We start from the raw sequence: 13,176 nt of genomic DNA on the forward strand, positions 1-13,176 counted from the left end.
ATGATCCTAGAGATGATCCCTGTCACTGTATCGATGCAATCGATTTCAGGATCTGTGAAACAGTCGTTTTATTGTTACTTTAATTTGAATGATTCAAAAAAACTTACGCTCAAATAAATTTTTGGTCTCTGGGTAAACGTGCTGCTTGCACCGTTCGCCATCGTCACTATTTTTGTTTCACTTTATGGTATTGACGTTTGTCAGTTGGAATTGCAGCCGTAATTCAATTGATTTAAACAGTGGTGATAATACAAGAGATATTCATTATAATATGATGGTGATTTCCATTAACCAGTTCTCAACGCAAGATCATTTCATTGAAAAGTGTTAATCTTCGAGAAATCAACACTAAATCACTTCAACTTGCAGTGTGATGTGACGAATTGAGTCAAGTGCAAAAACACTTGAAGTAATCGTGACATTTTTTTATAATTAGGTACTTGATAGTGGTTGCTCAATGAATCTTGAATTGATTTGAAGATATATTGTGCATGCAGAGAAAAATCGGAAGCGACGAGTCGCTCGTCTGACAAGGATTTTCCAGCGAATTTCGTAGTATTTGAATATAATGTAGTCTTTGATTTAACATAAAATGTCCCGAAAAATGCGACTGTTATATTTTCTAATAGTTTTGTTTTCTAGTCGCAAAACTATGTCAATTTATTCAAAGAACATTAAAACTGCATTGTACTGTGCGGGAAATAATCATACAAAATGACATCGCTAGAAATCTTCGCGTCGTTGGACTCACCAGCGAATTGCAGAGTAGTGCTGCAGCGACAATATTTTGGATTTATTTTAACTAGTCATAATTTCAACTTATTCCTCTTGCTTTTCTTGAATTAAATCTGAAATTAAATCTTATTCCTCTTGCTTTTCTTGAATTAAATCTCGTTCATCATAAGTAATTTAAAAACATGATTAATATTTCGAATGTAAATTTTCACAGATCCGTTGTATGAAAATGTTTCGGAAAGTTACTTTACGAACTAATTTCATATTTGTCATATGACTTACATTTTAAGTTTAGTAAAGCGGGCAATGTATGCAGTTTGCGAGGATGCGAAAATGAACGGGAATAGAAGGTGTGACCTCTTTAGGCTTAGAAAAAATTTTCCCTCGTCCAGACGGGACTCGAACCCGCAATCTCCGTTGTCTCCGGCAAGGTGTTTTAGCCAATTAAACTACTGGGAAAGGTATACCTAGTTCTAAACCGAATATCGAATATCCGCATGGAATGCCGAACGTAAACGATTGTTGTGACGTCAGCAAGACCCGCCACCTCTGATCGCAAATTGAAATCGTGTCTGCCACTCCTTTGTAATATATTTTATTGGTTCAGTGTACAGTGATGATTCGCTCGTTGGGTGTTCGCTAGTTGGGCTGTCATCCAACTAAAAAGCACTCTAATGTCAAAATTCAACGTCATTCAAATGCATTTCAGGGGTCCGAAGAGTAAACAAAATATTACTAAAATAGTTTTGTTTAAAAAACTTGTAAACATGTTGTTGGATTATTAATCCATTCAGCATTGATAAGTTTGTTTCTCAGCGCTATTAGCTGGACACTTCTGGCATAATCAATCGTGTAATTTTAAAAGTACATGTTATCCAGCTTTTTACGCACCATAATGGCGGTCGCTATAATGCGTGTTCGTAATATGCGAACCTCTCTGCTTACGTCAGATTTGCGATTTCAGTAAAATTGGCAACACAAATGTTGCCAGATATATTTTTCTTCTGATTAATATATGAAGACTTCAAACTGACGTAAGCAGAGTTGTCAGAAGGGTGGGTAATTTATTACGAACTTTGCATTATAGCGTCCGCCATTATGGCGCGCAAAAAGCTGGATACATTTACAACATTTTGTGTGTAATTTAGAGGTTTATTGTTCGGTTGTTTGTTCTATTATTTCTTCAACGCCTTCACCGGAAATATCCAGCGTAGCGATCCTCCATTTTTTAAGCAAGAAGTAGAGTGATGTGTTTGCGCTTTATCATTTGGCTTTTCGTTGGATTTTTTGTATAAAAAAGTAATAACCAAATACATGAAATATTTACTACAGCAGCAAGACAGATGAGCAATGTTCATTTTCTTTGACATAGTTTTATCGCAATGAAATTAGAAAAACTTTCCAAAGCAGGAAGAAAATAAACAATCGGCGCTCCCCTTTGAAAAAATTGCCCAGTTGTCAGTTCATCCAACTAACGAACACGATTCGCTATTGTGCATGCAGAGAAAAATCGGAAGCGACGAGTCGCTCGTCTGACAAGGATTTTCCGGCGAAATTTGTAGTATTTGAATATAATGTAGTCTTTGATTTAACATAAAATGTCCCGAAAAATGCGACTGTTATATTTTCTAATAGTTTTGTTTTCTAGTCGCAAAACTATGTCAATTTATTCAAAGAACATTAAAACTGCATTGTACTGTGCGAGAAATAATCATACAAAATGACATCGCTAGAAATCTTCGCGTCGCTGGACTCACCAGCGAATTGCAGAGTAGTGCTGCAGCGACAATAGTTGGGTGGCAGTGGTGTTCCAACCAACGAATTCCGGCTGTATATATGTAGAGTAACATGTCAAACGGATCTACCTGTAGGGTCTGGGCGCACTGCAATGAAAACGGGAACGAGGGAGGAAGAAGAAGAGGAGACAGGATTGGTACAAGGCACGTGAATAAAGCGCTATAGAAAATTGAATAAATACTGTGATTTTTATTAGAAGAACTGAAGTAAACCCTTCAACTTTACAATTTGGCGACGAGAGAGAACGAGGTACGTAATGCAATATGATTTTTTTGTGAAATAACTCAGAAAATTTAATGAAAATATCGGGGTTACGGTTCGCTTTTGCAATGAGAAAATGGAGGGTAGTGAAAGTAGGGACGTTAAAAAAAAACGGAATCGATGGAAAATGAAAGTAGGTGTATTCGAACACCAAACACGAAAGAAATACGAAATACGATTATTTATTTTTTTCTGTGTTTTAAGTTCTTGAAATCGGTACAAGCGATAGATAATTCGGTATTGTACTAGCTTATGGTTCATGTTTGGTAAATTTTGAATCCATCGTGCAATATACGCAAACAAACGGTTCTAACAACCTCTGTTAGATTGTTAATATTTGTTTTCATAGCTGGTCACATAATTTAAAATATTGTTTCTGGTGAACGGTTTATTGTTCCGCTCAGATCGTAAGGGTCGATCGAGATTGTTTGGGTCAAATAAGATTGTATTGGTCTAGAGCGTGAGGGTCGCTTAAATTAAATAATAAGTTGTAAGAATAAATCTAGATCGTGAGGGTCGATGAAATATGATTGTAAGGGTCAGTTTGAATCGTGAGTGCCAATCAAGATCGTGAGGGTCGATCGCGATTGTGAGGGTCGATCGAGATCGTGAGGGTCGATTAAGATCGTGTGGGTCGATCAAAGCTGTGCGAGTAAATCAAAATCGTGTGGGTCGATTTTGATTTTTATGCTGGGTGAAGTTGATGCAATCTAAGTGATTTTTGGTTTTTGTTCTTTCAGATGAGTGATACTAGGCCGATTCCACAATTCAGGTGCGAATATATTGCGAAGTTGAGACTGCACCATGAATGGTATGACTGGAAAAGTGGGTTGGAAAAATACTTTGACGCAAACGACATTACGGGTCAATAAAAGGAAAGAGCCAAGCTTCTGTATTTGGGTGGACCTCAGCTCGATAAAATTTTCACTAACCTTCCGGATGGAAGTAAATTTCCGTTGGTGGCTACTGAGAAGAAATATTACGACGTAGCCATTGCAGCTCTAGACAACTATTTTCAACCAGTTAAACAGGACATTCTCGAGCGTCGCCATCTACGCTATATGAAGCAAAAATCCGGCGAAAAGTTTGCTCACTACATAGTAACACAGTGTGTTTCTCTTTATTCGGTTTTTCTTCAAGCTTCGTATTTATAATGTTTAAGGTTCGGTTAAGACAGCAAGCGGCTTTATGTGGTTTGGATAAATATTCAAAAACCACCAAAAAAATATTAACGAAAATGATGATCACGGATGTAATTGTTGAAGGTTGCCAGTCTGTAGAACTGCGGCGACGTATGCTACTGAAGGATCGCACTCTAGACGAGATTGAGGAAATTGCTGTTAGCCTCGAGGGTGTTGATTCTCAAATTCAGGACCTTGAGGTGATGAACAAGGATGGTGGCACTGAAAACAAGGTATACAAGATCAACGAGTGGTCGAAGCAGACGGCCAAGCATTCGCAAGGTTATTCGACTGGAAGAACTTCAGGGTATTATGGACGGCAACGACAACCTACACAAAGCTCGAATATTGTGTGTTTCAACTGCGGAAAGCCGGGACATATTTCGACATCGGATTCCTGTCCAGCAAAAGGAATACGGTGCAGAAATTGCAAACGAATCGGACATTTTGACTTCAAATGTTAATCGCCCCCTGTATATTCTAAATCAGCTCAGACGTTCTACAAGCCACCAAATAAAAAGGTTCAGACGGTTGGCCTGCAGGAAAGTCCGGGCCCGGCTCCCGAAAAAGAAGCTCCAGATTCTGAAGAAGGAAAAGTTTATCACGCTTTTTTCGCTGGCAATCAAACCAACATGCTGCCATTCATCGTAGGAAACGTTCCATTGAACATGTTGGTTGATTCGGGAGCGGATGCTAACCTGGTGACAGTAAAAGCTTGGGAGGGATTGAAAAGCTCGACAAAAACTACCGATCGTTCGTTCCTGGCATATGAAAGTCGTAATCCATTAGCAGTTCGCGGCAAATTCACGGCTGAAATAAAAATTCATGACAAGGCCACGGTTGCTGAATTTTACGTTGTAGAACAGGGGCAAACGTGCCTGCTGGGCGATGCCACGGCGAAGAAGCTGCAAGTTCTGAAAGTCGGTGCTGATTTGAACAGTGTTCAGGAGGTAAAGCCTTTCGCCTGTATCAAAGACGTTGAAGTACACATTCATATGAATCCAGATGAGAAGCCCGTGGTGCAGCCCGTCAGAAGACTGCCGATTCCGCTCGAAGCTGAAGTCAACCGCAAGCTGGAAGAAATGTTAATTCGCGATATTATTGAACCGAAGTTGGGCCCTACGTCATGGGTTTCTCCGTTGGTGGTGGTTGCTAAGGCTAATGGAGGATTACGGCTGTGCGTAGATCTGCGCAGAGTGAACCAGGCCGTACTACGTGAGCACCATCCAATGCCGGTTGTTGAGCAAATACTAGCACATATCGGAAATGGGACTGTGTGGAGTAAGTTAGACATCAAAGATTCTTTCCTCCTCCTTATGGTCGCTGCTGAGTCTCGGGACATCCTCACGTTTATTACTGAAAAGGGATTATTCAGGTTCAAGAGGCTACCGTTTGGCTTAATTTCTTCTCCTGAAATTTTCCAACGGGTAATTGATGAAATTCTTTGCGGATGCGTAGGCACTCATTGGTACCTTGATGATATTTTTGTGGAAGGTAAAAACTTGGAGGAGCACGATGTCAGACTTGAAACGGTTATGACTAAACTTAGGGATCGGGGTGTTCAGCTAAATATGGATAAATGTAAGTTCAGTAGAATAACTCGGCCACAAAATAACTGAGTCTGGCATGGCTCCTTCCGATACCAAAGTGGCAGCAATTCTTGCTTTTCGTTGTCCGACAAATGACAGTGAAGTCCGTAGTTTTTTGGGCCTCGCTAACTATCTCAACAAGTACATTCCCAACTTAGCTACTTTTGATGAACCTCTAAGAATACTGACTAGAAAAGGAGTTAAATTTGTTTGGGAACTACAACACGAAGAATCCTTCCAGATGATTAAAAAAGTAATGTCCGACGTTAACGTTCTCGGTTTCTATGATTCTAGGGATAGAATAGCAGTAGTTGCTGATGCAAGTTCAACTAGACTCGGGGCAATGCTAGTGCAGACAGATAACCAGGGTCGTGAAGGAGTTCTTAGTTTTGCCTCAAAATCGCTGACACAAACCGAGAAGAGGTACTGTCAGACAGAAAAAGAGGCTTTAGGACTGGTTTGGGCCGTTGGAAAATTTCAGTTTTATCTCCTGGGAAGGAAATTTGATTTAGTTACGGACTGCAAAGCTCTCATCTATTTATTCACACCCCGATCTCGCCCCTGCTCTAGAATTGAAAGGTGGGTTCTAAGACTGCAGTGCTTCGATTACTCGATCGTACATATCATAGGCGACCAGAATGCTGCAGACGCATTATCGCGACTTTCCTGCACTGTAGTTAAACCATTTGATTCTAGCGAGGAACATATAGTTCAGCATATCGCTGCAGTAAATGCCAAATCTGTTTCCGTTTCTTGGGAAGAGCTTGTTAATGAAAGTAGAAGCGATGCAGAAACCATGAACATCTTGAAATGTCTGAAGGAAGACATGGGGGATCTGTTGCCCACAGCTTATCGTATTATTTTTTCAGAACTCTGTAACGTTGGTGGCGTCCTTCTTCGGAGAGATCGTATAGTTGTCCCTACTGGATTACGTCAACGGATTCTGAATATAGCTCATGATGGGCATCCTGGGATGCGAATGATGAAGTCGTTCCTCCGATCTGTAGTTTGGTGGCCCAAACTGGATTCAGGTGTAGAAATATTTATCCGAAGCTGCCGTGAATGTACCCTAGTTGCTGCTCCAAATGCTCCCGAGCCGATGCTTCGGAAAGCGCTACCTTCTGGGCCTTGGGAAGACATCGCAATCGACTTTCTTGGTCCTTTGCCTAATGGTCAACATTTGTTGGTAGCCGTGGACTGTTATAGCAGATATCTGGAAGTTTGCGAAATCGGCTGCACAGATTCAGCTGAAACAATAATTTGTATGCTAGAGATGTTTAGCCGTTACGGTGTCCCATCGAAGATTAAGACAGACAATGGTCCGCAATTTGCAAGTGAAGAGTTTGGCGATTTTTGTGTTGATTACAATATACAGCTGGTCCATACGATCCCGTATTGGCCGCAAATGAATGGGCAGGTAGAACGCCAGAACCGTTCAATTTTGAAGCGGTTGCAAATTGCACAGGAGCTCGGGAAGGACTGGCGAAAAGAGCTGCGTGAATACCTACTCGTGTATCATGCAACCAATCATTCGACCACTGGCGAAGCACCGTCAAAATTAATGCTCGGTAGGCGAATAAAAACTAGACTTCCTCAAGTGCCAGGATATGTTGACGACGAAGCTGTACGTGATTTTGATGGTCTTCAGAAAGAGAAGGGAAGAGAGTATGCGGATAAAAGACGTCGGGCGGAATTCAGCGATATTCGGGAAGGAGATCGCGTTTTCATAAAACGAATGATGAAGAGTCATAAGCTTGAAGCGAACTTTTCTTCAGAAGAGTTCGTGGTAATGAAGAAAACTGGATCCGATGTTGTCGTTCGTTCACAGTTATCTGGTAAAGAGTTTCGTCGCAACGATACACATCTGAAGAAGATCCCTTCAGGACACATTGATTCACAGCATACAACTCTACAATCGGAACACACATTTCGGGACGATCCGGTACGTGACCCCGAGCAAAATGATCAACAGCTAGCTTCGAATGCGGGACCTGATCGTATATCCCAAGAGGAACCAGTTCCTGACTCTGGAAATGTCCAACAGCAGGACGAACCTGCTCGAAGCAAACGCGCTTGCAATCAGCCATCGAGATTCAGAGACTATGTTCCTCATTAGTTTTACGAAACTTAAGGTAGGGTTGTAGGGTCTGAGCGCACTGCAATAAAAAAGGGAACGAAGGAGGAAGAAGAAGAGGAGACAGGATTGGTACCAGGCACGTGAATAAAGCGCTATAGAAAATTGAATAAATACTGTGATTTTTATTAGAAGAACTGAAGTAAACCCTTCAACTTTACACTATCTACTTTCATCGATTTTCTTGATTGACTTTTCATTAAATAAAAATGAAATTTTGTTTAATAGTTCAGCTAAAGTAACTATTCCCAACGTGTTTTTTTTTTATTTAAAAAGCTAGATTAGATTCTCCGCTATCGAATGGTGTAAAGGACATATCATGAAACGTGTTTAATAAGCCGTGGCCGATCGATCAAAAAATCGATGAAAGTAGATAGATCCTTCTGACATGTTACTCTACATATGCAGATTTTTATACAGATGTTTTGAATTTTTACCAAGGTGGCAAGATTTTCTGAGCCTTAAAAATGCAGACGAAAATGTGGCATCACTGCTGTCATGTTTTGTCAGTTTTGTTTAGCATGAATCAGTTTTTTCTTTTGGACCTGGCTTGGTCTGAGCCAAGTAGGGATGGGAATCGGAAGCGAAGGTATCGATATTTGGTATCGCGATATATTGAAACGATTCGATATCAAGTAACAAATATATCGCAATGAAAGTATCGATATTTCAATATTATCGCAATATCGAAACGGGTGAAATGCAGAACGAGAAAAGGAACGAAACCGAGAATCAGGCAGTTTTGCTTGTGAGAGAGTTGCATCGGTTTGTTTATAAGCATAATCAATTTTCCAAATTTTCAAATGGATCATATATTTTCAACGGTGATAGATAAAACAGTATATTCATTTTAAATGGAGTCAATCAAATGTAAATTCCTTGAATTTCGGGTAGTTGATGGAAATCAACTAGAAGACAACATGCGATTGGTGCGATAACAACACCAACCTTCCGGCGCAACAGTGTCATGAGATTGTCTACAATGAAAGGATCGTAGCTGTGACTCACTCCAAAGATTTAACGATATATAAATGAAAAATTTGCAACAAGAAAAACCTAGGGACAATCATTCATATTTTATTAATATTCATTTTCTCGACGATTTTCCGATTGTCGATTCTAGTGATAAGTATCACGGACAGTCAGGGGAACCCACACTACTGTATACGCCGCTAGAGAAAACTGTATATTAAAGAAAAGAAAGCACTCATCGTTAAGGCAACTACAACATAAAAACGAAAGAGCGATTATCGTGGTTCTGAAAATATTGGATGTATTATTGGTATTTCATTGTTTCTATGGCCACTAAAAGCCCCAGTAGGATCTGTTCTGGAAGTAATATTTCGGGGGCATATCCCCATAACCCCCAAAACCATAAAGATGACTTGTGAAAGTAATTTTATGAACTTTGAACCAATGACTGTTAAAATTCTGTTCAAATATTCATAAATTTTTTTAGTTTCGGAGCATATCTCGAAAAACCGGTTTTTCGAAAGTAAATTTTTTCCTAGCACCGTTGGCACTGATTTCTAAGTAAAGAAGTCGCTGAACCTTTTCGTGCTAAAACTATCTTCGTCGGGCATGTAAGAAGTAGAAAAAAAAAAAAAAAAATACTCACAAAAAACAAATTTGTGTTGTAAATTTTTCAGTTCATCGATAGCGAATTTACGTGTGCATGCTTCAAAGCCACGCTTTAAGAAAGATACAAAAATCGCGCTGTTTTGTTTGCCTCCCGTCGCACAAATTCCACGAATTCGTGTTGACGGTGTTGAGAGCGTTAGAAGAGGTTTTCAAGGGTTTTTGCACCTGCGGGAAATCTCGTATGTAATTGTCATAATGTGCGTGACAACAAAAGAATATTTCCTTCCTTCTTTCCCATGTTTTCACATGCAAATATCAGCAACACCGCCAACGCGAATTTTCTTCCGATATTTTTCGAGTATCAAATGCAATATATCGATATCCGATAATATTGCTTGCTGAAGCATCGATGCCAAATGCTCGATATATCGAAAGAAAAGTATCGATACTCGAGGCATCGATAAAGTATCGCACATCCCTAGAGCCAAGCAGGAGAGGAATCAGTTTTATTTATCAATTCTCCCCTGCAAATAGTTAAACAAAAATAGTGTAATCCACAAAAATGGAAGTTTTTCAAACCGAGAGTTACTATATATTTTTACGCAAGGAAAAGAGTCTTTGGTGGAACCGTTTTACTTCGGAATTTCAAATTAAATGCGGTAATTATCCTCTGTTACTATATATTCTTTTGAATAAATGTTTTATATTATTTACGGATTGCGATCAGGTTGGGATTTTTCGTCGGTAAATGACATTGAATGTGTTGGCCTAACCTACGGAATTGTTGGTACAATTGCATTACCAGGTGTTCTTGAGCCTCATTTGATCATTATTAAAGAAGCTGTTCCAGTAGGAGTATTATATGCACCGCACTTAGTCTACAAGATAAAAAGTATATGTATCCTTGGAGCGGAAGATCCAGATACTGGTTTAATGGCATGTCCCAAACATGTTTCCGTAACTGGTATTAAAACAACCTGTAATGCTAATGTTGAAAATTTATCATCACATACTGCTAGCTTTTCTGCAAGAAGTCGCCTTTTCGAAAGCTCTGCATTAGTTAACAAGACTTGGGGAGCTGTGAAAAATGCTGGGAGTACGATCAAGAACACTACCGAAAAAGCAGCCGCCATTGCTTCGAATCAAGTAAAATCTACAGTTAGTATGGTGGTAAAAGATCCGGTTCGAGTAGAAAAACGCGTTCTGGATGAGCTGCATCGAATATTTGACGATAGTGATAGCTTTTACTATAGTTTAGACTGTGATATAACAAACAATTTGCAGCGACGATCGGAAGCTCCCGATGATCGATTTTACTGGAATCGTAATATGTTAAAAGACATAATTAAGTTAAACGATAGCGATGAGAATTGGGTCTTGCCGATTATACAAGGGTTTGTTCAAGTAGAACAATGTGTCATTGGCAATGAATGTTTTACATTGGCTTTGGTTTCACGACGATCGCGATACCGAGCTGGTACGCGATACAAACGCCGTGGCTGTGATGAAGATGGAAATTGCGCGAATTATGTCGAAACTGAACAAGTGCTTTCGCTTCGGCAGCATCAAATCTCATTCACACAAGTACGTGGGTCAGTTCCGATTTATTGGAGTCAGCCGGGATACAAGTACAGACCACCCCCAAGGTTAGATCGTGGTAAGTTAAAATGTAGCAATATATTTATATACTGCCGTTCCAATCATAGTAGTCCCATGTTCTACACAAACCTTATGCAAGCTGGGACAACTATGCATAGAACGACAGTATAGGTGTACAGGATTGAAAGGATTGCACCACTAGTTTTGTCGCAGCTGTAATGCAGCTCGAACTGCAATGTATATTTTCTTTATTGATTTACTACTGCCAACAGACTTAAAATAACATGTCCAAATGGCTACTAATATAAAAGTTGACGGAACAGTAACAAAAATTTATATATATATATATATATATATATATATATATATATATATATATATATATATATATATATATATATATATATATATATATATATATATATATATATATATATATATATATATATATATATATATATATATATATATATATATATATATATATATATATATATATATATATATATATATATATATATATATATATATATATATATATATATATATATATATATATATATATATATATATATATATATATATATATATATATATATATATATATATATATGTAGGAATCGAACAGAATTGAAAAAAGTCTTTTTTTAAATGACAATATCGTTGGGTTTGTAGCTTAAAAAAGTCATTTTTTTCATAAATCACGTTTGGGCAACCTTGGGACTTTTTCAACATCGATTTTTTTTTTTGGCACACCCTAATATATATATATATATATATATATATATATATATATATATATATATATATATATATATATATATATATATATATATATATATATATATATATATATATATATATATATATATATATATATATATATATATATATATATATATATATATATATATATATATATATATATATATATATATGTATATATATATATATATATATATATATATATATATATATATATATATATATATATATATATATATATATATATATATATATATATATATATATATATTTATATATTTGATTAAATATGGTTTATTTGACACGGCACGATACAATTTTAAGTTTAACTGAGCCAAGTACACTTTTTATTAATTCTAGATTAGCGGGAAATGGAGGGAGGCGCTTTTTTATTTCTCGCGGCCAACTACGAGCTAGTGGGGATTAAAGGTGAGAGGAAGGGAGTTACAATTCTTGCTTAAAACTAATTAAGATATACGATCTATTTGTGTTTCGACTGGTGTTCTTTTTTGTTTTTCAAACATAGATGTAGGCTCTTCGTGTTCGTGTCTCCAGCGTCGTATACGGGTATTCTGACAAATAGACGAAAGAATATTAAATTTTAATGTCAGTCTTTTTCAAATAACAGTACAGTTGTGTCATGTACTGAAGATCACCGCTTCCCAGAATGTCTCCAACGGGAACGTTCGGTTGTTTTCCTCGGGCCCGGAGGGAATTTATAAGCTCGGACCTAACATCACAGAATTCGGCACACGACCAAACAACATGCTCGATGTCATCGCCACAAACGCAGTGATTACTGTCTACAAGCCCTATACGAAAGAGGTGCGTGTTTAACGTGTAGTGATTGGACATAAGTCTGGACATCACGCGAATGAAGTCCCGACCTACATCCAACCGCTTGAACCATGCTTTCGTCGATACCTTAGGAAAAATGGAATGTAGCCACCGTCCCAGTTCATCTGAGTTCCATGATGATTGCCAACTGTTGAGTGTTCTCTGACGCAAAACGCTATAAAATTCATCATAAGCAATTGGTCTTATCTAAATATCGCCATCAATAGCACCCACCTTAGCTAAAGCGTCAGCCTTTTCATTGCCCGGAATGGAACAATGAGAAGGGACCCACGCTAAGGTAACCGGGTAATTTTTATCTGTTAAAGCACTTAAAAACCGCCGTATTTTCCCCAGAAAATACGGGGTGTGCTTCACAGTCTTCATCGATCGCAGAGCCTCAATGGCACTGAGACTGTAGATGAAGATGAAGTAGTGGTCTATGGGCAGGGTTTCGATGATCCCAAGTAGGAGGCGGTAAAATTTTCGTGGAAAACACCGAAGCCAGTGGACTCATCTAGATTAGATCCGTCAGTATAAAACATTTTATCACAACTCACATGTTTAAACTTATTTGAAAAAATCTTAGGGATCTCTTGTGGGCGCAATTGATCCGGGATACCAGTAATGTCTTCTTTCATGGTGGTGTCGAAGAATATAGCATTGTTAGAAGTATCTAAAGGTGCGACATTGAAGTGAA

At 38.2% G+C, this 13,176-nt stretch overlaps 2 protein-coding genes across 4 annotated transcripts; both read left to right on the forward strand.

The window, feature by feature from the left end:
- Positions 1–2,639: 2,639 nt before the first annotated feature.
- On the forward strand, positions 2,640–7,811 carry LOC129718430 (uncharacterized protein K02A2.6-like). Of its 3 annotated transcripts, none has more exons than XM_055669230.1 (3): positions 2,640–2,668; positions 2,729–2,781; positions 6,433–7,811. In XM_055669230.1, exon 3 carries the CDS (start codon positions 6,537–6,539, stop codon positions 7,677–7,679), a length of 1,143 nt encoding a protein of 380 aa, XP_055525205.1. In that variant the 5' UTR covers positions 2,640–2,668; positions 2,729–2,781; positions 6,433–6,536; the 3' UTR covers positions 7,680–7,811. The 3 variants fall into 3 exon arrangements, with proteins under 3 accessions (XP_055525205.1, XP_055525200.1, XP_055525193.1); XM_055669225.1 differs by adding an exon at positions 3,534–3,565 and having other exon boundaries at positions 2,651–2,781; XM_055669218.1 differs by having other exon boundaries at positions 2,651–2,781.
- A 1,942-nt stretch (positions 7,812–9,753) lies between these two features.
- LOC129718448 (phosphatidylinositide phosphatase SAC2-like) lies at positions 9,754–12,024 on the forward strand. The gene is made up of 3 exons (XM_055669240.1): positions 9,754–9,937; positions 10,006–10,935; positions 12,003–12,024. Exons 1-3 carry the CDS (start codon positions 9,841–9,843, stop codon positions 12,005–12,007), a joined length of 1,032 nt encoding a protein of 343 aa, XP_055525215.1. The 5' UTR covers positions 9,754–9,840; the 3' UTR covers positions 12,008–12,024.
- Positions 12,025–13,176: the final 1,152 nt, after the last annotated feature.

The sequence above is a fragment of the Wyeomyia smithii genome, chromosome 1 (assembly GCF_029784165.1).
Source record: "Wyeomyia smithii strain HCP4-BCI-WySm-NY-G18 chromosome 1, ASM2978416v1, whole genome shotgun sequence".
Taxonomy (NCBI): Eukaryota; Metazoa; Arthropoda; class Insecta; order Diptera; family Culicidae; genus Wyeomyia; species Wyeomyia smithii.